This window comes from Nyctereutes procyonoides, unplaced genomic scaffold (genome assembly GCF_905146905.1).
Source record: "Nyctereutes procyonoides isolate TBG_1078 unplaced genomic scaffold, NYPRO_anot_genome, whole genome shotgun sequence".
In the NCBI taxonomy this organism is placed as follows: domain Eukaryota; kingdom Metazoa; phylum Chordata; class Mammalia; order Carnivora; family Canidae; genus Nyctereutes; species Nyctereutes procyonoides.
In genome coordinates this window covers 17,930,017-17,956,459 of record NW_026575044.1, presented here as the reverse complement: position 1 = coordinate 17,956,459, position 26,443 = coordinate 17,930,017, and the positions used below count along the sequence as shown (strand labels likewise).

Here is a 26,443-nt window from a genome sequence, read left to right as displayed (position 1 = left end):
CAGGCTCCATGCAGGGAACCTTATGTGGGACTCGATCTCAGGTCTCCAGGATCACACCCCAGGCTGAAGGCAGCGCTAAACCGCTGGGCCACCGGGGCTGCCCTCAGTTCTTTTTAAAAGAATCACTCAAACTACAGAAAACCACCAACCAATATGGAACCTTTATTTTTAAGGTAATTTCTGTACATCTGGAGCATAAGAGTAATCCTTTTACAAATGGAACTGATTACTAGAATAAACGACAAAACCAAACTGGCATCTGATGTGAATCCACAGGAGTTTAAGCTTCAAATCCAGCCAAGAAGTTTGTTACAATCTCTTTCAGCTTAGCATCTGACTGTTCTGAGATCTTTCCATCGGTCCTATTTGGAAATGAAAAGCAGTTCACATCAGTTCTGACCTAAATAAAAATTCAATGACTAGCTACAAAATTCAAAAGAACTTAAAGTTTACAAAAAAGAGGCCATCAATTGTGTTCATACCTTATATTGCCCAAGAGCGCTTGGTGCTGGCTGATAACATGAGCCAAGAAGGCATGTTCAAACTTTGTGATCTTGCTGGGCTCCAATTTATCAAGATATCCTCTTACACCAGCATAAATAACAGCCACTTGTTCTTCAATAGCCATGGGAGCTGAAAACAAAAGAATACAAAGTTAAGCTGCTCAAAAAAATAAAGGCTACATTAACAAAGTCAGAGAAACTTGCCTTTTCTTCTAATTATTAACAAGTCTCTATATATCACTTACTCTTACTTTCTGTGACAAACTACATTAATATCCTTTCCCAGTTCTCTCCCCAGTGAACAGTTTTTCCCTTATATTTGCAAGCCTTCAAGGGCAATCGTAAGCATATTCCACAAGCACTGCTTAGCGTCTGGCAGCATTTATACTATCTGAGATATAAATAATTTGTTGAAACTTTACAGCAAGACAAACACATACTAACATGCATTTAAATCTGCCCAATCCCAGTCTCTCAAAGCCAAGGGAGAAAGGTGAAGAGGAAATCTAACAGGTTTTAATTCTCAAAATAAAAGTATTAAGTATATTTAGTAAGTTTTCCTGGTTATTTAAATAATGAGACTGTATTGCAAGTAAACAGGCATCAACCACATTTAAAACACTGTATCTTTAATGAAAAAACACCACTTGTTATATACAGCTTGTAGGGAGCTATGGGATATTCCCAGGCCCTTAAACACAGTAGGAACTTGATGAAATTAAAGAACAACTCACAATACTGTCCTTGCTTCAGCAACTCAGTCAATCGCACGCCACGACTCAAGAGCTGCTGAGTGGCAGCATCAAGGTCAGAACCGAACTGGGCAAAAGCAGCAACCTCACGATACTGAGCCAATTCCAGCTTCATGGTACCTGCCACCTGAAATACAGAAATGGTCAATTCATGCAACACAAAAATACTTGTTGACAAAGAACACTATACAAATACATTATAATTTTAACTTAATGATATCCCTCGACAAAGTGATGCAAATTACCTGCTTCATGGCCCTGGTTTGGGCAGCAGATCCAACACGGGACACAGACAAACCGACGTTAATGGCAGGGCGGATACCTTTGTAGAACAATTCTGTTTCCAAGAAAATCTACGACATACAGAGAATACACGTACTATTGAGCTCAAAAAAAAAAAAAAAAAAAAAAAACCAACTATTTTCAAAATTAAGTTAAAGCCCAAGATCTCCAAGGAAAAATGTTCAGTGTCTCATCATTAAGAGCTCCTTCAATCTTTCATAGCAGATACCAACTTACATATTCTATTGCTAAGAGATATGAGAAGAAAAAAACAGATTAAAAAAAATTTCTATCGAAATATATGCAGATGAAGTGATTTGATCTCTGAGATTTGTTTCAAGATTATCTAGCTTGCTATATATGAAGGCTGGCTATAAATGAAGCAAAGATGAAGTGTGCTATACCACAAGTTGAAATGGGTGAGAAACACATGGAGGGTTTGGTTCATTATACCGTTCTCCTTGCTTTTCTATACCTTTGAAATTTTCCACAATAAATAGTGAAAGGCATTTAACAAATCAGTTCATAAACACTAATCTCAACCAATGTCTTGGAATCACCCAAAGCTTTTACATTTATCTTAATCATAAAATAATACCTGTCCATCAGTGATGGAAATGACATTTGTTGGAATGTAAGCAGACACATCACCAGCTTGTGTTTCTATGACTGGTAAAGCAGTCAAGGAACCACCACCAAAAGAATCGTTCATTTTGGCTGCTCTCTCTAGCAGACGGGAGTGTAGGTAGAACACATCACCAGGATAGGCTTCACGACCAGGGGGCCGGCGGAGCAGCAGAGACATCTGACGATAAGCAACAGCCTATATAGTACAGGAAAGGGTTATAAAGTTTAGTTACTAGAAGCTAAATTTGTCACCTTCCTTTGTGGTGCAAACATATAAACAGATTCTAAAGACACATATCCTCTGACCTGTTTGGATAAGTCATCATAGATGATCAAAGCATGTTTGCCATTATCTCTAAAATATTCTCCCATAGAACAGCCAGAATAAGGAGCCAGGTACTGAAGTGGAGCAGCATCAGAAGCAGTAGCTGACACCACAATGGTGTACTTCATGGCATCTGGAAGAAAATAAATTTTAAGTTTCACAAGGTTATCAACATTTAGATTTTGGAGGTCTATATAATAGGCCTATAATAAAAATTGGGAGTGACTGGGTGGCTCAGTTGATTAAGCATCTGCCTTCAACTCAGGTCAGGATTCGAGAGCCCTGGGATTGAGCCATGATGGGGTTCCCTGCTTAGTGAGTGAGTATGCTTCTCCCTCTGCCCCTCCCCTCTGCTCGTGCTCTCACTCTCTCAGATAAAGTCTTTTAAAATTTTTTAAATAAATAAAAATTAAGTGCTTTACTAAGTCATTCACCAAAGTCAGATTAACCAGAGCCAAAAAGCACCTATTTTAAAGAAACCAATAGAAATCTTAAGATTGTTTTATTCTTTTTACTTTTTATTTTACTTATTGAATTACGTTAATAGAGATTTCAGTTCATTAGGGAGTGATTTAAACCAGCCTTCACTAAGGAAAAGCTACTCTTAAGATTAGCAACAATAGGACTCCCAGAGAACAATGAGACTACAGCAGTTCGTCCTCCTCCCCCCACACCCCCCCCCTTTTTTTAAATATATATATATATTTATTTATTCATGAGAGAAACAGAGAGGCAGAGACACAGGCAGAGGGAGAAGCAGGCTCCACACAAGGAGCCTGACGTGGGACTCGATCCCGGGTCTCCAGGATCATGCCCTGGGCTGAAGGCAGACGCTAAACCGCTGAGCCACCCAGGGATCCCTGAGCCACCCAGGGATAGCTCAGTGGTAGAGCATTTGACTGCACACCGCTTTTTTAAAGTAAATCCTATCCTCAAGGTAGGGCTCGTTTCACATCCCCAACACCAAGAGTCACATGCTTTACCAACTGAGCCAGCCAGGCACCCCCAGACTAAAGTTCTTTAATACCTGCATCTGTAAGTCTCTTCACCAACTGGGCAACCGTAGATCTCTTCTGACCAATAGCAACGTAGATACAGTATAGCTTCTTCTTTTCATCAGTTCCGTCATTGAAACGTTTCTGATTAATGATTGTGTCAATAGCAATTGACGTTTTGCTTTAAAAAGAGAAAGTAAACGTAAATCTTAGTAAATAAATACTTCAAGGATTTCTCAACTTCATTACTACTAACCCTCATCACACTCCACTCTCCCTATTATATCCAAAGCATTCACCACTCCAAGCCTAAAAAGTAATCTTTCCAACAGGCAATTTTTAGTTGGAATGTTTAATGAGCTTACGCACCCAGTTTGCCGGTCACCAATAATCAGCTCACGCTGACCACGACCAATTGGCACCAAGCTATCCACAGCCTTGATGCCAGTCTGCATGGGTTCACGCACAGAGATTCGAGGAATGATCCCAGGGGCTTTCAGGCCAACTCGCCTACGGGTCTTGGAACCAACTGGACCCTGTTAAATAAAAAGGAGCCCTCAGAACAATTAGTTTTGATGTCTGTTAGAAACTGAATACAACCACATCTAATACATGATATACATACCTTTCCATCGATGGCATTACCAAGGGCATCTACAACACGGCCCAATAGCTCCTCGCCAACTGGAACGTCCACAATGGCTCCTGTTCTTTTCACGATATCTCCTTCCTTAATTAGTTTATCATTTCCAAACACGACAACACCAACATTGTCAGGTTCCAAGTTCAGAGACATACCCTACACAAAACACAATTGAACCCCCATGAAGCCTGAGTAGTACTTCTCTCCCCATTTGTCAACACTACATGATACGAAAACAGCTAGTAAAAAAAAAAAATGTCCTTCAGATCTGGTTTACTCAAGTATTTTTACAACAAACAACCTGCTTTGGTAGAGACTTTTAAAACAGCAACATGCTCCTTTATTGCATCCTCAAAGAACTAAAAGAAGCAAAGAAACTGAACAGGTCAAGCCTTTTTCACTGATCTCTTTTGTCTAGGGCTTTTGAACCAGATGATCAGTATGAAATAAAGTGATCAACTAGAAATTTTAAGACACAGTTGATTTACATCTTTTTATCTGTGAAAACGTCCATTAACAGTTTAAAAAATTATAATGAGAACTCACTGGGTTAATAGAAAGTGAAACAAGCTACCCAAACAAGGACAAAATGCCATAATGTAACAGTGGTAGGTCATCTCTCATCATTACAACCTTAATTCAAAATGCTAAGATTTTTAAGTCCTTAATCATTACTAAGGAAAAAAGCTATTCCGGAACACAGTCTGGTCACTAATGACAGCTCTGTAAGTACTCAGAACAAATAAAGTAATATCATGCATTATTCCTACAGGTAGATTTGTAACTTAAATCTTTAATGTTCAATATAGTAGTCACTAACCACACTGTGTAGCTATTTAAAATTTGAATTAACTAACACTATCTTACCAAAGTCAGAGTCACTGACTTTTCTCTCCAATTAACACATCTCTATAGCTTACCCACTTTCTCTGTGAGAAACTCCTCATTGTACACACTCGATAGTCTCACATGTACAATATTATACTTAAACAGCAGAAGACATAAAATATTTTCATCATTGCAAGAAATTTTATTAGACAATACTAGATTCCTACATCTTAAAAGCTAAAAAGAAACTGGGTTCATTTATTTCAGCCACACCTTTAAAAGCTATGTAATACAAATACAATTGAAGATATGAGAAGCTAAGTTTTTAGCCATGGTCTTACAGCTACAGAGAAAACTTTTGGCTCTATAAGTAATCTTCCCTAACAAGGCTCTTTTGCCATACTGGTCACCAGCCAGAGGACCAAGACTTTTCCCATTTGTGCTGAGTGGGTAATCCTACGACCCCTGGTCTACCCAGGTATATCATTCTCTGCTTTCCTCAGAAAACCCATGACTCCTACCATTTGTTTTCATCCCACTGGCCAACCAGGCCCAACCTAATAGAAAGAAGTAGACTTTTATCATCAGAGAGCTTCTGATAACTTGATATCACCAGTTTAACTCAACACTAATAGGTCTACCCTTACTAGAAATAAAAATTCAACAACTTTCAACTTTCCACCAGAAATGAATTTAGTTGGAAGTTATCTAATGCTTTTGTATAAGATGATCTTAATGGCTACAAAACAGACTTTTTTGAATTTGGCTGAAAGTCTACTAAATTTTTTATTTCGGTGGCAGTGGCTACAACTTATATATACATCAGTCCCTTGTGTAAAAACTTTGGTAGCCAAAACCTTTTATTCTTTTCACAATCTATGAGAATGACTAAAACACTGAAGAAGCTGAAATTTAAGTTCAAATACAAAAAATACTAGCACAATCTCTGAATTACTAAAGGAATAACTCAGAGACCAATCCCAATACACAAAAAATCTCATTTTATAATTTACCTTTAAGCCTGAAGAAAACTCTACCATTTCTTCTGCCTGAACATTTCTCAGCCCATGTACACGGGCAATACCATCACCAATGCTTAGGACACGCCCAGTCTCTTCAAGGTCGACAGAGGTATCAGCTCCAAGAATACGCTCCTCAAGGATAGAGGACACTTCAGCAGTGCCTATTAAGAGAAAAGTTCCATTGCAAAAACAGCCTGGTCCCAAAATCTTTTTAAAACCCACTTCCCTGACGATGTAAGAACTATTGTTTTATAATCACAGTAATCAAATTACTCTAAAATGTAATATACATGGTTCTATTCAAAAAAGCTTGGGGTCTTCCACTACTATAAAAACAAATCTAAGTGATGAAAAGAAAATTTCACAAAACAAATGTAAACCAAACAAGAATCTAGTAAGACTAAACAACATCATTATAATAAATATATTCTACCTTCTACTCCTTTAGTTTAATTTCTAAGGAACTGTATGTATGCTGAAACCTGACTTTTTGGCTAAATTCTGCAGGAAGCATACAAATGCTTTATTTGTAAGCTTTTGTAAAAATAAACAAACAAATAAATAAATAATTAGTTAATTAAAAAAAAAATTTTTTTTTAAAAAGTAGGTTTCATGCCCAGCATGGAGCCCAACACGGTGCTTAAACTCATGACCCTGAGCTGGAGACCTGAGCTGAAATGAAGAGTGGGACACTTAACCAAATCAGCCACACAGACACCCCAAAAATGCAGTCTATTTTTAAAAGCAACTATTAACAAAGTATAAATCTTTCCCTTCAATTGCACACAAATACTTATTATTCTTCATCTTAGCATGTAACATTTAACATTCACTCTTAAATCTTCAGTTCAAAAGCCCCAATCATGTCTCCAAAGGAATTCCCTAACGTACAGCATCTTCCTATGCACACCTCCCCACACTTCTCTATCCTATTTGCAATGTGCAAATTTATAGGTTGCCATGTATGGATTAGCAGCTACTACCTTCAAAAAAACATAATGGTAAAAATTGCTTACTTTTTTCTAAAGGTTTTTAGGAGAGGAAAAAAGTCTTTCATAGTTGAGAAAGGATGCCTACCATCTTATACATGTACTTTCTGTTTTCACCCAAGGGATATTATATCAGAAGAAAAAAGCTGTAGTATCACGAAAAAAGAAGGATTTCACTAGAACAAGAGAATCTACCAAGACACGGCTAAATGGCACATTACAGGCTAAGAGTCTGAGATTTGTAGTAACTCAAGTAGAGAGTGAAAAAAATTAACAAATGACAATAAAACACAAGTTATGTAACCTATGTAACTTATCTTTTCACTTATTGACAAGGCAATAAGTGTGGTATATGTAGTCTCAGAAATAATGACTTACCAGTCTTCTGAAGACGAGTATTAGAGGCATGGAGGTTCCTTGCAGCAATGAAGGATGATCCCAAAGCATTTTTGGAGACCTAGCACATAAATACATTTAAGAATTCGACTTTAAAAAAAAAACAAAACCTTTATAACACTGGCAAGCATAAATGCAGGCTTAGTTTGATCATGTAATCAGTGAAAATATAAACTATATTCAAAATATCTTGTTTAAAATTGGAAGGCTATTAACCATGTGATGAAGTCGCTTTTGATATATGCAAAAAATCTATTATGCAGCTCCTAACGACACTGTTAACTATTCTATAAAAAGCGTATTTTAAAAACCAATAGTTACCAAATTTTCTTTAATTAAATGGCCTCAAGTACTGTTATTTCATCCTTAGATATATTTCAGTTGAACTGTGGAAATTCTCAATAAGATAAACTGCTTCCTAAAGGGGGCGAGTATCAATACACATCCTATTTTACTTAAAAAAAAAAAAAAAGGAAAAGAAAAGAAAAGAAAAGAAAAGAAAAGAAAAGAAAAGAAAAGAAAAAAGGGATCCCTGGATGGCTCAGTGGTTTAGTGCCTGCCTTCGGCCCAGAGCATGATTCTGGGGTCGCCGGATCGAGTCCCATGTCAGGCTCCCTGCATGGAGCCTGCTTCTCCCTCTGCTTGTGTCTCTGCCCCTCTCTCTCTGTGTCTCTCACGAATAAATAAATTAAAATCTTTGTTTTAAAAGAAAAAATATAAAAAAGCAAATAAAAATTAAACTGGTAAATGTTAGAATTTGATTAGAAATTAAGCGTGGCTGTGGACTCTTTTTTTCCCCCTGCCTTCCACAAAGCCCACAGCAATCTGCACTCCCTCCTCCTTCAAGCTGTCATGCTGGGATTGGTCACTGTCCATTCTGAACCCACTACTTTCTATAGGACTGGATGAAAAACCGTTAAAAATGTTGTTTTTTGTTTCTTCTAATGGTTATTAGAACGGTAAAACAGCCAGTGCTTATTTCACCTTTGAAACTGAGATCACACTTACCATGGAAAAAAACATAAGCAAATGTAAGCTTTAAAAACTTCAAAGGCGGTAAGTACCGAAGGGCATTGACCTTTCAGGGGCATTTTCCAACCTACGTTCTACCTTGACTTCTCAATCGCGGTCCAACGACTCCTCAAGGACGGAATCTTAAAACACGTCAAAGAACCACAAGATAAAGCAAAGCCTCTTCCCCCCGCCTGAGACCACCTGGGCGTCACCGCTCACGGTATCGGCCACATGGAACGCACATTCGCCCCATCTCCCCATCGCTTCGGCACCGGGCACCAAGAGACGGCCTGCTCAAGTACTGACAGGAGCGCCTTCGTTTATGGCTTTGCCCCGAACCGACCTCGGGGCAGAGGAGGAAGAGGAGAAACGCCGGGGCCTGCTGACCTTCAGACAATGTCAGGTCGCCTCCACAAGCGCTAGCGACAGTGCTCTGACCTTCAGCGGGGTCGAGCCTCGCCGTTTCCGAGCGGGCTTCGGAGAGCTAGCGCCCCAGCCCCCGACCTTCACTCCAGGACCTCCTCCCTCTCGGACACCACCCCCCTCCCCTCGCCGAGGCCCCATCTCTGGCCGGCCTCGAGGGCACCACCTCCTCTGCTCACCACCTTCGCGCACGGAGGGCGAGCGACGGCCCCTGCGCCGCCACCCAGCCCGGCCCGAGCGGCCAGCACTGCAAGATGGCGGCGCCCGCCAGCCCCTCACCCTCCTTGCAGCAAGAGCTCTCGAGTCAGCGCACCACCAGACACCGCCGGGCCACCTCCTTCCTACCGGTCCCCCGCACTCACCAGCCCGGCCCGCCGAGGGAGGGCGCGGGCCACGGCCGCGGCGACGCGCACGGACAGCATCTCTGCAGTTTCCCTCCGGGGTGCTCCTCCGCAGCCGCAGCCTCCGGACTGACTGGGACAAAATGGCTGAGCCGCGAGGAAGGTCAAGGCAGCCGGCCCACCTGACCCGGAAGTACCGCCCCTCGCTGTCACCCCCGGCCGGAAATCTGCCGCCTGCGGGAAAGTTGGGGGTGGGGTTACCGCTTTCAAGTGTCGTTTTTAGGATTAAACTTAAAAATGAGTGACTAGACCTTTGTCAGCTTCGGCCCAGGCCTTCGTTACACATTTATTTTGACCTATTGAGTCGACCTTGTGGTTGCCCCTGGCGACCGTGTGGGTAGCGGAACCCGCTGGGATGCGGTTCTCAGGCTTGGTGACTGTAGAGTCGTCGTCACCCTTTACTGGGGCGGCAGCTGGTTCGAAGGTGATGGGAGGTTGACGGTGTGGGGTCCGAGACTACAGCTTTTAAAGCTTTATAGCAACAGTAAACAGTTCATCACCGGAAACTTGCCGAACTGGTTAATCCATAGATCTCTGGCCCCATTCCCCAGACCCTCTTAAAGTCGAAAATTTGGAGCAATCTGATTTTGAGAGAGGCGCCCATACCATTCTAGGTGATCCGTGAAGCACTTAGATTGCAAAGTCGCAGTGCTTTTAGATTATGTCCAAATGAAATCTGTAAATTAGAACAAATTGCTTAAAAATGGTAATAAACGCAAAGAGCCGAAGAAGAGTGGTTGCCAATTCTACTGAGAATGGTGCAGTTTGGACAAGGATTCAAAGTCCTCTAATCAGCAGCTAGTTTCATGAGAGTGTTTAAATTTGGAATAAAATGGAAATTATGAAGAAAAAAACTCCTTCCCGTACCTACACATTAACACTGGGGCAGAACTACCCCCCTCCACACACACACAGAATTTTGGTGATATTGAGATTTTTTTTTTTTTTGTGATATGCACAGGATTGGCAGGGGGATATTGGATGTCTTATCTGGTTTACGTCCAAAACCTTAATTTGGGTGAGACATATGAATATCTGGATTAAAAGGCTCATATCCCAAAATATAGCTTGCAAATGTATGGTCAGCAATCCCTTTCTCTAATATTCTATTCCATTTTCAAGGTGAATATCCTTCTTGTCATGGATAAAAATAGGCTAATGGGAAAAAAATAGTTTGTGAAAACAAAAATGACTGAGGCTTATTCTGTGGAATTTGTAGCGATGAAAGCAGACAAAGGGCCTAAAGATAACTTTTCCCCCCATACTCTGGGGCTGGACCTACTTACTTGAAATTTGATTACGGAGAAGAGACATATATGACTAGAACAAAAAGAATAAGCAAGCCATACAATATGGTGTTGGCTAGTTAGTAAAAATTCTTTTGAAAACTAATTTAATCATTTTATTTAATTTATTTTTTTAAGAGATTTTGAATTTTTTTTAATTTTTATTTATTTATGATAGTCACAGAGAGAGAGAGAGAGAGGCAGAGACACAGGCAGAGAGAGAAGCAGGCTCCATGCACGGGGAGCCCGACGTGGGATTCGATCCCGGGTCTCCAGGATCGCGCCCTGGGCCAAAGGCAGGCGCCAAACCGCTGCGCCACCCAGGGATCCCAATTTAATCATTTTAAATAAGCATGTGACTTAAAAGTATTTATTGCTAAGACTGAGCAACAATTTGATATTAAACCACGTATATCAGACCACTGAGTAAGCACATGGTCTATCTTTCCTGTTGTTTCACAGTATACTACAGGAGGCTGCAGGCCGCACTGTGGTCTAACTAGCCTTCAAAGATAAAATAATTGAAGCCAGAACATTATGGTCAGATTCTAGCTCTACTACCTAATCTTGGTCAAGTCATTTAATCCATGTATGTGTGTGGTTTTTAATGTGAAATTTGTAGAATAAGGTGTTCATCTATTTTTACAGGGTACTTGTAGGAATGAAACTAAAATAGGAAAATACAGAGAAAACTATACATTGCTGTCTGTGTAAAGAGAACCTCTCATAGTGTTAACTACAATGATGGGGAGAGAACTTCAGGGAACAAAAGAAATGAATAAAGAGGGCACCTGTGTGGCTCAGTGGTTGAATGAATGTCTGCCTTTGGCTCAGGTCATAATCCCGGGGTTATGGGATTGAGTCCTGCATCCGGCTCCTTGCAGGGAGCCTGCTTCTCCCTCTACCTATGTCTTTGCTTCTCTCTCTGTGTCTCTCATGAATAAAAACTAAAAAAAAAAAAAAAAAAAAAGGAATGAAGAATGGCTGACGTGGCAGTGATAGTGCCAGCAGTTGGATGCTGTCAACTGGTTTTTTGTTTTTTAAGTTTTTTAAGTCATCTCTACACCCCAAGTGGGGGCTTGAACTCATGACCCAGATCAAAAGTCCCACTCTTCTGATTGAGCCAGCCAAGCTCCCCAACTCTCAACTATTTTAAAGCAGTCGCCAGCACATTTAGCTCTTTGGTAGTGGAAAATAAAGCCTAAGATTAAGACTGCTGCAGCTGATATTGCTAGGATAAAAAAATAAAAATTTTAAGTCAACGCACTTAAACGTGGGGAGAAACGAATATGTGCTATAAAGAACAAGTTTCAGGTATTTTTTAAGACAACTGATTCACGTCAAAAATAAAAATATAAAGGGGATCCCTGGGTGGCGCAGCGGTTTGGCGCCTGCCTTTGGCCCAGGGCGCGATCCTGGAGACCCCGGATCGAATCCCACATCGGGCTCCCGGTGCATGGAGCCTGTTTCTCCCTCTGCCTGTGTCTCTGCCTCTCTCTCTCTCTGTGACTATCATAAATAAATAAAAATAAAAATAAATAAATAAAAATATAAAAAATAAATAAATAAAAATATAAAAAAGAAAAAAACAGCCTGGTTGTAGACCGCTGTCCCCATCGAGGAAATGATATCACTGAGCGCAGAGACAGCCGCAAGGCAGCAACCCAGGAGAGCTGAGGTGCTGGAGCCTTGTACTAGCCTCCGACTCGGAGGCTCGGAGTCCTAGTAAAAACTACATCTCCCAGAAATCCCGGGACGAGAAGGGGGCGGAACCAACGGTGTGTGGGCGGGGCCTCCAGAGCGAGCTGCGAACTTCTCCCGCGAGGAGCTTCTCGAGAAGTGGCGGGAGCGGCGGCTATGGAGGCGCAGGAGGAGAAAGAGGCGCAGGTGATGGGGCGGGAGCCGGGATTTGTGGCTTCGGGGAAACGGCGTCTTTGACACATTTTCCCAGCCGGTGGATCTCCTGGGCGTTCCATGTTTACTTTTTTCCTCCGCGTACTCTCCTGGTCCATCTTTAGAACCGCCTTCACCATCCTGCCTAGACCCCCGGGCCAGGGCGCCTGCCTTCTTTCCCGGGGCTCTCCTAGCGTGGACTCGGGCTTGGAGAGCGGCCGAGCCCCTTGGTAGCGAGCCCTCTCAGCGGACCACAGTGGGATTTCCGAATCCGAACCCACCTTCCAGCCACGCCTCGCCGTTCACCGCTGCTTCCTAGTTAGGGTTTTCACACCTGACCTGGGCCTGCGTCCCAACCCCGGGTGCCCCCCGGTACAGCGGGGCCTTTGGTGTGTTGAGGGCGACGCCTTTTTCAGACTTTGCACGTATGATAGTGCTTTAGCACCTTCATGTTGAGTTCTAAAATCAATCGAGTGATGCAGATTATTACCATGCTACTTTGTAGCTTTAGGAACGGCTGGATTGTTTTCTGATAATGTTGTTCATCGTGCTTGCTCACCTCTGTTTCCTGACATCTGTCTGGTGTGTGTCTCGGTAAAGACAAATTGTTTTGTTTTTGTTTTTGTTTTTGTTTTCGTAAAGACCAATTGTAATGTGAATTAAAGACCAATTGTAATGTGAAGTAAGTAGGATGCCAGAATATTTCTAGAAAACGTTTTGCTTGCCTCTGATCACTTCTTTCTGATGTTTGCTTCATGCTGTTACAATAAACAAGACTTATAATATTTTTCTTATAATGGTTAGGTTGCTGCGTGGTTGAAGAAAATATTTGGAGATCACTCCATTCCGCAATATGAGGTGAACGCTCGGACCACGGAGATTTTACATCACCTTTCCGAACGCAACAGGGTCCGAGACAGGGACGTCTACCTGGTTATAGAGGACTTGAAGCAGAAAGCAAGTGAATATGAATCAGAAGGTGAGATTAATTGCAGAGTTTGGGATGAGATAATAACTCGAGGTAACTACATTTTGTAACGCTAAGAATACAAAGTTAATTTAGTGTAGACTGCTTGTCAATTTTGCTTCTTGTTCTAGCCAGATTTGCCTCCCACTCCATTATTATAGCAACTTAATAAATCATAAACTTCATTATAATGTCAATTTTATTGGTACTCTGATACCAGATAGTAACCCCTAACACGTGAGTCTAAAGTTAGCCTGACATACAAGCCTTCAGTTTTTCACTTGCATATCTTTTTGGTCTGTTTTTAGTCTTTATGCTTTAGTTATAGTGACCCATCGGGACATCTGAGGTGACAGCCATGAACTGCCGGACTTGAACAAATCACGCTATCGCTGTGTATTCATGGGATCACATTAGAATTTTCTGCTCTGTATATGTAGCTTGAAAAAGTGCGTTCAAGACACCTGTTGTTGTTTTTGTAATACAAACTACACACAAAAGAATTGAAAAAAACCTTTCAGTGGGTTGGAATATACAAAAGCGGAAGAAAGTGAGACCTACAATTGCCCTGTATTTATTTAACTATGTCTGTGGTACATGTTACATGCAATATTTTGAATGTAGTACAAATTATATTGTAAATCTGTTGTGTATGGGCTTTCTTCCAGTTTTCTTTTAAAAATTAACATACAGCAAAATTGGCTTTTTGTTTTGGTGCACTGCTTTTAGCCTATATGCTATGTTTCCATGATGGAACAATACTTTATATACATATTATTTTATGCAATTACTTTTTATTTTTAAAAGATTTTATTTATTTATTTGAGAGGGAGAGAGAGACAGATAGTGAGAGAGACCACAGTGTGGAGGAGAGGGAGAAGCAGCTTCCCCACTGAGGAGGGAGCCCAACATGGGGCTCAGTCCCAGAACCCCAGGATCACGACCTGAGCCAAAGGCAGACACTTAGCTGACTAAGCTACCCAGGCACCCTATGCAATTGCTTTTTAAATCAGGAAAAAGGGGCGCCTGGGTAGCTCAGTCAGCTAAGTGTCTGCTTTTGGCTCTGGTCATGGTTTTAGGGTCCCGGAACGGAGCTCCCTGTCAGGCTCCCTGCTCAGCAAGGAGTCTTTCTCCCGCTGCCCCTCCCCTGTACTGAGGTGCTCTCCTCTCCATCCCCCAAATAAATAAATATTTTTTTAAAAATCAGGAGAAAAAATATGCATTTATGCTCTTCATAATTCCATAGCCACCTTTCCTGATATTCATTGTTTTTTGTGTGTGCATTTGAATTTTTTTTTAAATTATTTATGATAGTAACACAGAGAGAGAGAGAGAGGCAGAGACACTGGCAGAGGGAGAAGCAGGCTCCATGCACCGGGAGCCCGATATGGGATTCGATCCCATCCCGGGTCTCCAGGGTCTCCAGGATCGTGCCCTGGGCCAAAGGCAGGCGCCAAACCGCTGCGCCACCCAGGGATCCCTTGTGTGTGCATGTGAATTACTGTTTGGGGTCACTCGCTTTTAGCCCACAGTAGCTTCTTTAGAATTTCTTCTAAATCAGAACTGCTTATGACAAATTCTCTCAGTATTTGTCTATCTGGGAGTCTTTATTTTGCATTCATTTTTGAAAGATAATTTCACTAAATGTAGGACTCTTTGAGAGTTTTTATCTTGAACACTTTGAATATGTTATCTCATTCTTTCTGACCTCCTTTGTTTCTGCCGAGAAGTCAACTGTTAATCTTATTGGAATTTCCTTGTAAATAATAATTCCTTTATTCTTTGTTGTTCTCAAGATCATCTCCTTATCTTTTACTTGAGCATTTTTACCTTGGTATGTATGTTTGTGGATCTCTTTGCATTTATTCTGCTTGGATTTGTTGAATGATCAAGTTTTGTGGGGTTTTTTGAGTTATTCCTTGGATATGTAAATTGTTGTTTTTCAATAAATGTGATAAGTTTTCAGGTATTATTCCTTTGACTGTTTTCTTCTACTTCTTTCTTCTGGACTCCCAACGCGCATATGTTGGTGTGCCTAATGGTGTTCCTTGTTTTTCTGCGGTGCTTTTTTTTTCTTTCAACGTTTTTCCTCTCTGTTCTTCAGCTTCCATAATCTCCATCACTTTATCTTCAAGTTCACTTATTCTGCCACTTCAAGTCTGTTGTTTATTTTATCTAGCAACTTTTCATTTTAGTTATTGTACTCTTCAACTCCAGCATTTCCATTTAATTTTTTTTTAGTAATTTCCATTTCTTTTTGATATTCTCTATTTGATGCAACATTGTCCTTATACCTTTTGTTGGGTCTATGTTTTTTATTTATTTTTTAAAGATTTTATTTATTTATTCATGAGACACACAGAGAGAGAGAGAGGCAGAGACAAAGGCAGAGGGAGAAGCAGGCTCCATGCAGGAAGCCCAATGTGGGACTCAATTCCGAGTCCCCAGGATCCAAAGGCGGCACTAAACCACTGAGCCACCCGGGCTGCCCATTGTTGTGTCTTTAATCATGGTTTTCTTTTTCTTTTTTTTTTTAATTTTTTTTAAAGATTTTATTTATTTATTCATGAGAGACACACACACAGAGAGAGAGAGAGAGAGAGAGAGAGAGAGAGAGAGGCAGGAGACACAGGCAGAGGGAGAAGCAAGCTCCATGCAGGGAGCCCGACGTGGGACTCGATCCCAGGTCTCCAGGATCACCCTCCAGGCTGCAGGCAGCACTAAACTGCTGTGCCACCAGGGCTACCCTAATCATGGTTTTCTTTGGTACTATGAACTTGTTCATTATGCTATTTTGAAGTCTTTTCTGATAAATCCAACATCTGTCATTCTGACAGGCAGTTTCTGTTGCTTGCTTTTTGTTTGCTCTGGGTCATGCTTTCTTGTTTTGCATTCCTCTCTATTTTTTTTTTTTTTGTGGAAATGGGACTTTTTAGATACTATAATGTATTGTAGTAACTCTGGGTACAAGTCTCCCAACACCCCAACACCTCAGAGCTTGTTGTCATTATGGTTTTCTTGTTTAATGACTGTCTGATTGTTTTTAATGAAATCTATTTACCCTTGATGGTATTTAGCCTGTGATGTTGCTCCTCAGGGAGGCAGATACTTAAGTATCCCACAGTCACTGTGGGATGGCAGTGGCTTTGGTAGGATTGTCTTCCTCTCTTTCATGGACTATATCCAACTGCAAAATTCTGCTAATTGACAGCTGATTATTGTTTCCAGCAATGTTGTGGGATATAAATTGCTCTACAAGTGAATCCAATCAAATTCTGGCACCCTTAAAGGAATAGTTTCAGAGGGCAGTGTTTGATATTTGTTGTGACCCTAGGATGGCTTTTGTCATGTGTCTTATTTTCTGCTTCTCCTATGCGAACTAACTATAACTAGCCTACAGTTTAACCTGTGTCTTGACTCTTTTCCCAATTGCTTTTTACTATAACTTCCACAGTTCTTGAGAGTCTCTTTAAGCTTGGACTTCTCCAGGCTCTATTGCAAATGAATTCAATTCCTTTGGGAAGATGCTGGGAATTATCTCTTCTATGGCTTGCTTCTTCCTCTGCCCAGAATCTCTGAGTCAGGGATCTGGAGTTGGGGTTAGAGACATTAACAAGCTTTTCTCTGAGTGGCGCTGCCAGTGTAGATGCTGAGTGGTTGGTTGACAGGGGAGTACAACAAGCCTCTTGGTTTGCCTTTCCTGGTGTGGAATCACCACCTCATGAGCTGGTACAGGACCCTTGGAACCCTGGTATTCTCAGCATGCTAGAAGCTCTCCCAATAGTCAAAACAGTCTGGAGTGGAGTCTTTGCCTCATTGAACTGGGAGGGAGAAGGTAAGGGTGGTCTTGGTTTAAATACCACAAACTCTCATCTTCCTTACTGAATTTTCATAGATTTTCTTTTTCTTTTTTTTTTTTCATAGATTTTCTAGAATAGTTGTTTCTTTATTTGCTATTTGTCCTTAGGACCATTTCCAGAGGTTTTAAATCATTGTGTTTTGGTTCTGGGTGGTTGTTGTTGTTTTTACATGGTTGGGTTTCTTACTTTGTTTTTTACAATTTTCGTCAGTTTCACTGGAGAGCAGGTATGCAGATCTTGTACTGTTTGGCTGGAAGTCTTAACTCCTGGTCTGTTGATTTTTGACAAGGGTAAGAGACAATTCAGTGGAGGAAAAAATAGCCTTTTTCAATGATTAGTGCTGGAGTAACTGGATGATCCACATGTACAAGAATGAAGTTGGACCCTGCCTCATGGCATATGTAAGAGTAAACTCAAAACAAATGAAAAACCTAAACACAAAAGCTAAACCTAAAACTCAGAAGACAACATCAGAGTATATCTTCATGACCTTGAATCTGGCAGTGGTTTCTTAACTATGATTCCCCTAAACAGAAGCAACAAAGCAAAAAGGTAAATTGGATATCGTCAAAATTAAAAACTTTTGTTCTCAAAGGACACCATCAAGTAAATGAAAAGACAACCCACAGCATGGAAGAAAACATTTGTAAATCATATCTGATAGGGGACTTGTATCTACAGGGCACCTAAGTAGCTCACTTGGTTAAGTATCTGCCTTTGGCTTGGGTCACAATCCCAGGATCCTGGCATTGAGCCCCACATCAGGCTATCTGCAGGGAGCCTGCTTCTCCTCCTCCCTCTGCTGTTCCCCCTGCTTGTGCTCTTGGGCGCTCTCTCTCTCTCTCTCTCTCTCTCTCTGTCTCTGTCAAACAAATAATCTTAAAAAAGGGGGGGGGCTTATATCTACAACATATAAAGAACCCTTACAACTCAATAATAAAAAGATAAATAATCCAATTAAAAATGGACAAGGGGTGTGAATATACATTTCTTCCAAGCAGATACAAAAATGGCCATTAAACCAGCATTGATAGCCATCAGGGAAGTGCAAATGAAAATTGCAATTCGACTTCACACCTACAAGGAGGGCTACAATCAAAAAGAAAAGTATTTGGGTCTTGAGTTATCATTATATTGATCATTATTAAGTTCTGTGAGTGACCACTATGCAAAAATAATAATAATGATGATAACAACTGTTGGTAATGTATGGAGAAATCGAAATCCTCATACACTTCTGGTAGGATTGTAATATCATACATTTGCTTTGGAAAAAAGTCTGATAATTCCTCAAATGGTTAAACATAGTTAGCGTGTGACCAGCAGTTCTACTCCTAGGTATATATCCAAATACGAAACGAGTAAAGACAGAATGTAGGTAAGTGGTTCCTAGGGCTTCATGCGTTGGGGAATTGGAATATGATGACTAAGAAATATGGGTTTTTTTGGGGGGGGGGCGTGATGAAAGTGTTCTAAAATTGATCATACTGATGGTGTACAACTCTGAATATACTACACACCATCAAATTATATACTTTAGGTGGGTGGATTGTGTGATATGTGATGATTTCAATAAAGCTATTAAAAATTCAAATAAAACAAACATCTTAGTTACCATAGAACTCTTATATCTTTTCAGCCAAGCATCTTCAGAACCTTCTCATGGAGAGTGTGAATTTTTCCCCTGCCAATCTGTCTAGCACTGGTTCTAGGTACCTGAATGCTTTGGTTGACAGTGCAGTGGTCCTTGAAACAAAGGATACCTCACTAGCTAGGTAATTCTTGTGACAATTTTAATTTCTGAAATCATATATACTATAAGGTCTTGACCTGAGGACTTTTTGTTTCTCTGGGTAATTCTATATAGGAAATAAACAATAAATGCAGAAACACTGAATTTACTTATCCTTATCATTGCCAGTGAGTATGTGTAATTAATTCAGATAAGTTCAGTGTTCTTTAAATTTTCTTCTTCTAAGATTAGGTTTGTAAAGGTTGGTGCTCATGTATATTTGGAAAGAGATTAGGTATTACTTACATCACTCAACCTAAACAATAAGAAAAGCAGTAGGTTAAATGATCTGATTGAGCATAGTGAATTATGGTCACTCTCCCCCTACTGGTAGAGTAGGTTAAGGACTTTTATTCTTATGACAGGCATTCCAGCTATATAATGATATTATTATTTTCAACAACACTAAGGGGAAACTGAAGCTCAGGAAAAGTCTGTTAAATAACTTCTCCGAGCTGGTAAATGTCAGAATTGGGATTCCAACCCAATTTGACTCCAGAGTCCATATGATTACCATTGGTGGTCGTGTGTTAGCTATATTGTATAGCTATTCTACTTAATTGCCCATATAAGGACTTGGAATTTATATGTATTCTCAGAGAGTAGTGTTTCAGATATAAGAACATACAACTACATTGCAGCAGAAATCTAAACCTGAATTAAGTCCATTCAGCAGACAGCAAACACTAGTTATATGTAAGTGTATAAGCATAGATACGGATACTGGTACAGATACACATACAGATATAGATACACGCATACATACAGGCACTGAGGAGGCAGAGATGAGTAGGATAATAGCTATGAGCAAGGATAGTCTCTATTTATGGTCAAATAAGGGAGTTAGGTATGTAAAACTATAGTGTCATTTGACATCTGTAACAATATGAGAGTATACCAGCTGTTGCTAAGTAGCACAGAGGGGTAGGGAGTTTCAAAATGGGAATAAATCTTATTTGAGTTTTGAAAGACAAATGGAAATTTGCCTGAAGAAGGGCTTTTCAGGCAATGGAAACAGCATATAAAAATGCATAGAGAAAAAATGCATGGAGTCTTGAAACAGTATGATTATAGAAGAATCCACATAAGTCATTGTTAGAAATGAGGAATAATTGTCATTATTGTCCTTAATGTTCATTTTTATGTGACAAGATTCTTTTTTTAGTTTTATCCCTGCAGTGAATGATCTGACCTCTGATCTTTTCTGTACCAAATCCAAAAATGAAGAAATCAAGCTTGAATTGGCAAAACTTGAAAAAAATTTGACTGCAACGTTAGTGTTAGAAAAATGTCTACGAGAGTAAGTACTGAGTTGGAAGAGGTGAAAATGGTTATTATAAAGGCAGTAACAGGACATTGCCAGGTTTAGTTTTAGCATTAGATATGATTTAAAATACCTGTTAGGAACTGGGGTCCATAAATTGTTTTCTAAGTAAAAAATGACTTGGGTGGAGATAGGGGTTGGTTTGGTACAGATTTTCATCTTTTATTTCATGCAATTTTTTACTGTTTTTTTTTCTTTTACAATTAGCCTAGGTTCTTTTTTTTTTTTTTTTTAAGATTTATTTATTTATTTGAGAGAGCGTGTGAGCAAGTGCAGGACAGAAGGAGAGGGAGAGAAAATCTTAAGCATACTCCACATTGAGCACAGAGCCCAACGTGGGGCTTGATCCCTCCACCCTGAGATCCTGACCGGAGCCAAAATGAAGAGTCAGATGCGTAACTGCATGCACCATCCAGGTGCCCCAACAAATAGCCTAGGTTTTATAATTTAGAGAATATATGTGAATTTTTTTTTACTTATAAGCAATGGTGCAATTTAAAATCACATTATATTTTGTTTCCCATTCTTACTGGAGGTCTGGTATCCCTCTTTTTTTAAAGATTTGTTTGTTTGTTTGTTTGTTTATTTATTTTAGAAAGTGCATGTGTGCATGAGCATGCATGCAAGGGGAGGAAGGGGCACAGAGAGAATCTCAAGCAGACTCCCTCCTGATCATGGAACCTGATGCAGGGCTTGATCCTACAACCCTGAGATCATGACCAGAGCTGAAATCATAATCAGACGCTTAACCAAGTAACCAACTAAGCCACCCAGGTGCCCCTAGAGCTCTGGTATCCATCTTGATGTTCTGGATGTTCTTTAGATCCAGTTGCCCCAGAGGTTAGGTGCTGTAAATCAGGAATATGGATGTACACGAGTAATTTGGTGGTGTGTAAATTTATTTAACAAATACTGAATATGTATGTGCAAGGGACCCTGTCATGTCACATTTAGGAAAGAGGACTTTGGGACGTCCGTAATTCTAATTGGCTTGGATATATTAAATGACTTCCTTAAGCAGCAGGTTTATTTCTCCAGGAATAATTGCCATATATTAATCTTAAAATTACTTAGTATTCCTTGAGAAAAATTCCAGGTAGCAAACATGGAGGGAAAGATGACCTAGAAGAATACATGGTAGCTACTCTGGGATATAAAATATATGGTAGAGGGGCACCTGGGTGGCTCAGTTAGTTCAGCGTCTGTCTTTGGCTTAGGTCATGATCCCATGATCCCCACATCAGGCACCCTGCTCAGTGCGGTCTGCTTCTCCCTCTCCCTCTGCCTGCAGCTCCTCCTGCTTCCGCTCTCTGTCTCTCTCTCAAATAAAAAATAAAATCTTTAAAAAATAAAATAAATTATATAGTAGAAAATCCAGCAAGTATATTATCAACTTCTGAGAATCCAGAATTAAATCCCAAAAGTAGTAGAGTTTCTTCTTTATAGTAATTCCACTGCGGAGAAGAAAATGTTTTCAACTTTACTTTTTAAAGGGATCTAAAGAAGGCAGAGCTGCATCTCTCTACAGAAAGGGCCAAAGTTGACAATCGTCTTCAGAACATGGACTTCCTAAAAGCGAAGTCGGAGGAGTTCAGATTTGGAATCAGAACTGCAGAGGTTTGTACAAAAGACTGAATGTATTCTTTTCAGACTTTTTGTTGACCTTCACCCTCCCAACGAGGCAGTATTATTATTATTACCAGTTTACAGATAAGGGAACTATGGAGAAGGTGGGTAACTTGCCCAAAGTCACGTAGCTACTTAGCAGCAGATCCAGATTCAAACTCAGGCAGCCAGGCCTCAAAGCCCAGACTCTTAGTACTGCACCCATCTTTTGGTAAATCTGTGACTGAAATAATCCATATACTGCATAAAATACTTAGATGCTTGTATAGTTTTTCATCTATGATTTGTAGCTCCTCATAACTGTGTTATATGGTGAAAATATGTCATGATGGTCACTTTCAAAATACTGTTTTTGACTGAACTCCCTTTTTTGTAATTCTAGGAGCAGCTTTCAGCCAGAGGCATGGATGCTTCTCTGTCTCATCAGTCCCTAGTAGCACTTTCAGAGGTGAGCTCATTTTAACCCAATTTAGCTTCCTTTAAAATTTTAGTGCACAATCTGCTTTATGTTTTGTTTCTTTTTATAGAGCTTTGTTCACTATTGACCTGTTTTTTTTTTAACCTCTGTACTTTATGTTCACCAGTATTTATACCATTATTACTTGGTTAGCTGCATCTATCCTCACATTTGTTTGGTTTTCTGTATTTATTACTATTACTATATGCTAGAAACTTTTTGTTAGAGTCAGTTATATGTTGTTGATTTATCTGTAAAATAAATTTATTGAGGGATAATGTGTCAACCATCTAGGTCCTCTTCTTCTCTTTCCACTTACAGTAAAAATGCAGACCTGAAAACTCCTATAGGATGCAATTCTGGGTTTTTAGATGGTATAAGTATCAATTATTTTGGTAGAAGAGGGATAAAGAGGGAGTTTTGTTTTATTTTATTATTATTTATTATTTTAAGATTTTTTGCACTTTGATTTTTGGAATCTAAAGTTGACAATTCATAAATACATATTTGAGATTCTAACTGTTCCCTTATATTCTGGTTCCTTTTTTTTTTTTTTTTTTTTAAGATTTTATTTATGGATTTGACAGAGAAGGCACATGCAGGGGGAGCTGCAGAGAAGCACATTTCCCATTGAGCAGGGAGCCCAACATGGGGCCAGATCCCAGGACCCTGGAATTGCGACCCAAGCCAAAGGCAGACCCTTAACCAACTGAGCCACCCAGGCACCCTCATTCTGATTCCTCTTAATTACATTATTCTGTACTCCTAGACAGCATACTTAGATCCTATTCTCTCTCTCTTTTTTTAAGATTTTATTTATTTGATAGAGAAGAAAGAGAGGGGGAAAGCGCTAGGAGGGCAGGAGCAGAGGGGGAGGGAGAAGCATAGGCAGACTGTGTGCTGAGCGCAAAGCCTGACACAGGACTCCATCTCAGGACCCTGAGATCATGACCTGAGCTGAAACTAAGAATTGGACACTTAGCCGATTGAGCCACCTGGGCGTCCCTATTCTCTTTTTCTAAAGATTTTATTTTTAAGTAATCCCTACATCCAAGGTGGGGCTTGAACTGAGATCAGGATACACATGCTCCATGAACTGAGCCAGCCAGATGCCCTACTTAATCCTGTTCTTAATAAATGGGAGTATAACTTTTCTCTTTTAAGCATTTTATAAGGATTGTTTCCATTGGAAGTGAGTTTGTTATTCAAATGTCCATTGAATCAAATTTGACCCATTGGTACAATTTGATACATTATTTAAAATATCTTAATGTTAATGCTTTATTATGTTTGGTTTTAGAAATGAGCAGTGTGTAGTTGCATTATGAATATCTCTATCACTCTGTGACTCTTGTGTTTTTCCACCCCCAGAAATTGGCAGAACTAAAACGGCAGACTATACCTTTGAAGAAAAAATTGGAGTCATATTTAGATTTAATGCCGGTAATTATTTTTATGAATTAAAAAAAAAGTCATCTCCAACTTTCCCCAAGGGTACACAATGATCATGAAAATACTGGATCCATGTTTAAGGATTTAAAGTCTGCTGAATTTCAGAATTACATGTTCACTGGGTACTCTTCTATAAGGTTTTTGCCTTTTGAAGAAGATGTACACTTTTTTCTCCTTGAGTCCTAGTTGAAACAATATAACCTCTCCTTGTTTTATTTTTCTTTAAAAGAACCCATCCCTTGCTCAGGTGAAAATTGAAGAAGCAAAGCGGGAATTAGTAAGTAGTTCCATTTTTTTCTTTTGATTTTTTAAAAAGAAAGAAAAAAGACACTGATATAATTAAAGCTCCCTTCATTCTCCTTATTCAGAGGTAAACCACAATCCCAAAGTTGTTGTGTGTCATTACCAATGATTTTTTTAAATTATTTTGGTTTTTTTGAGTCAGTTCTATACTCATTGTGGGTCTTGAACTCATGACCCCAAGATCAAGAGTCACATGCTCTCTCACTGAGGCAGCCAGGCACCCCTATGCAGTTTTGCATAAAATTTTTCCATAAAAACTTTTGGATATGTGTATATAGTTCTTTTTTTTTTTTCTAAAGATTTTATTTATTTATTAATGAGAGACACAGAGAAGCAGAGACACAGGCAGAGGGAGAAGCAGCCTCCATGCAGGGAGCCTGATGCGGGACTCGATCCTGGGTCTCCAGGACCAGGCCCTGGGCTGAAGGTGGCGCTAAACAGCTGAGCCACTCAGGTCACCCTATATTTCTTTCCATAAAAAATACACAGTGATCGGGGGATCCCTGGGTGGCTCAGCGGTTTGGCGCCTGCCTTTGGCCCAGGGGCGTGATCCTGTAGTCCCGGGCTCAAGTCCCACATCGGGCTCCCTGCATGGAACCTGCTTCTTTCTTTGCCTCTCTCTCTCTCTGTGTCTCATGAATAACTAAATAAAGATATTAAAAAAAAAAAATACACAGTGATAATTTATCTTCTATAAATTTTTGCATAGCTTTTCCTGGGTGGAAAAGGGGGGTTGGGAGACATAGAATATTCTAGGCAAAAGAATTAGCAAAGGTAAAAGAGCTAAAAAATTCAGTACTTGTCCGAGCTTTGGCAAGGGATGCTGCCCACTGCTTAGGGCTATACAATGGTGATGGGACTAAAGAAAATCAATTGGTTTTGATATAAAGGATCTTAAATATAAAGGGGTTTAGGGGACCACTGAACATTGCTGTGTGTTTATTTTCTAAGCTAAGGAGAAATGTGATCAAAGCTACATTTTTTTGGTTAGACCAGTTGTTTAGGAAGATTATTCTGGAGTCAGTGTATAGGGTGGATTGGAGGAGGAAGAAAGAAAATTGCATAAACCAGTTGGCCTGTTTTGCCCAAGGGAGAAGTTATGAGAAAGTGACAACGAGAATGGAAAAGAGGTGACATGAGAGACGTTGCACAAGTACTTTGCCCAAGTGGTAGATGTTGGAAAAATGAGTTCATGTATCTTTACACTGATACACCAACTCATCTCTTTAAAGGGTTTTTCTCCCTTGAGATGTTTATTAGAATCAGAAGTCAGAAAACTTTTGGGTTGTGGAAGAGAGGGGGAAGATAAAAAGGCAAGGAATGTCTAAAAGCACATTTAATATTTATAATGGTATTTTAAAAATTTCTTTAAGATTGATTTACTTATTTTAGAGAAGGAAAGAGAAGAGAGCATGCCAGCAGGGAGAAGGACAGAGGGAGAGAGAGTCTTAAGGACATTTTCCACTGAGTGTGGAGCCCCATGTGGGGCTCGACTAAAACTCTGAGATGATGACCTGAGCTGAAATTAAAGAGTCAGACCATAACCGACTGTTCCACCCAGGAGCCCCTAAAATTCTGTTTTAATGTTTTTCTTTCTCGCTTCCCTTATTTTAAATAATACTGGAAGTTAGAGTACTTGTTTTATGTCCTTATTTATAGAATTTCTGGTGTTTCCTTCTTACTTTAGGACACCATTGAAGCTGAACTTACAAAGAAGGTAGACATGATGGAACTGTGACAAGAGTCAAACAAGTATGCTTCATCTTCCCTAAACAGAGTAAATTGAAGAGGACTTGAAAGAATTGTTTTCTCTTGGCATTCCTTAATAACTTAACTCCTGTGTTCTTAGATAATAATGTCACTGTTGATGGAACAGTGGTTTCCAGTTGTATATTGCATTTCTATGCCCAAATACATAGTTTTCATATTACAAAGCATTATGAGTTCTCTTTGTTGCTGGCAGTTAAGTGTCCTTTGTTGGGTCTCTTTGGTAAACATTATGACATTTGTCATGTAGTCACTCATGAGGTCAGCTATGTGAAAAGGAGAGTTCTGCAACTCAGTTATGCTTCTTCCATTCCTCCCTCCTGGGTTTTGCTGTCATTCCTTCTGATCAGTTCACCTGCCTACCTCCAAATGTTAATATATGCAGGGATTTAGTTTATGAAAAAGATGACCTTTTAAATCAGTAGGGAAGAGGTGGGTAATTCAACACATGGTGCTAGATCCTTACTTCACACCTTATGTCAGGATAATCCCAAAGATCAAAGATTTAAATGTCAA

At 39.9% G+C, this 26,443-nt stretch overlaps 2 protein-coding genes across 2 annotated transcripts; one reads left to right on the top strand and one right to left on the bottom strand.

Annotated features, from left to right (window-relative positions):
- Positions 1–142: 142 nt before the first annotated feature.
- Positions 143–9,314, bottom strand: ATP5F1A (ATP synthase F1 subunit alpha). Its single transcript, XM_055324530.1, has 12 exons — positions 9,162–9,314; positions 7,345–7,423; positions 5,969–6,138; positions 4,110–4,283; positions 3,854–4,020; positions 3,517–3,665; positions 2,471–2,622; positions 2,136–2,360; positions 1,501–1,608; positions 1,238–1,382; positions 483–633; positions 143–362 (listed from the first exon to the last, which is right to left on the bottom strand). Exons 1-12 carry the CDS (start codon positions 9,219–9,221, stop codon positions 281–283), a joined length of 1,662 nt encoding a protein of 553 aa, XP_055180505.1. The 5' UTR covers positions 9,222–9,314; the 3' UTR covers positions 143–280.
- Positions 9,315–12,300: 2,986 nt separating this feature from the next.
- HAUS1 (HAUS augmin like complex subunit 1) lies at positions 12,301–26,114 on the top strand. Its single transcript, XM_055324602.1, has 9 exons — positions 12,301–12,373; positions 13,184–13,358; positions 18,846–18,981; positions 20,164–20,298; positions 21,816–21,939; positions 22,331–22,396; positions 23,777–23,848; positions 24,087–24,134; positions 25,848–26,114. Exons 1-9 carry the CDS (start codon positions 12,344–12,346, stop codon positions 25,896–25,898), a joined length of 837 nt encoding a protein of 278 aa, XP_055180577.1. The 5' UTR covers positions 12,301–12,343; the 3' UTR covers positions 25,899–26,114.
- The last annotated feature ends 329 nt before the right edge of the window (positions 26,115–26,443 follow it).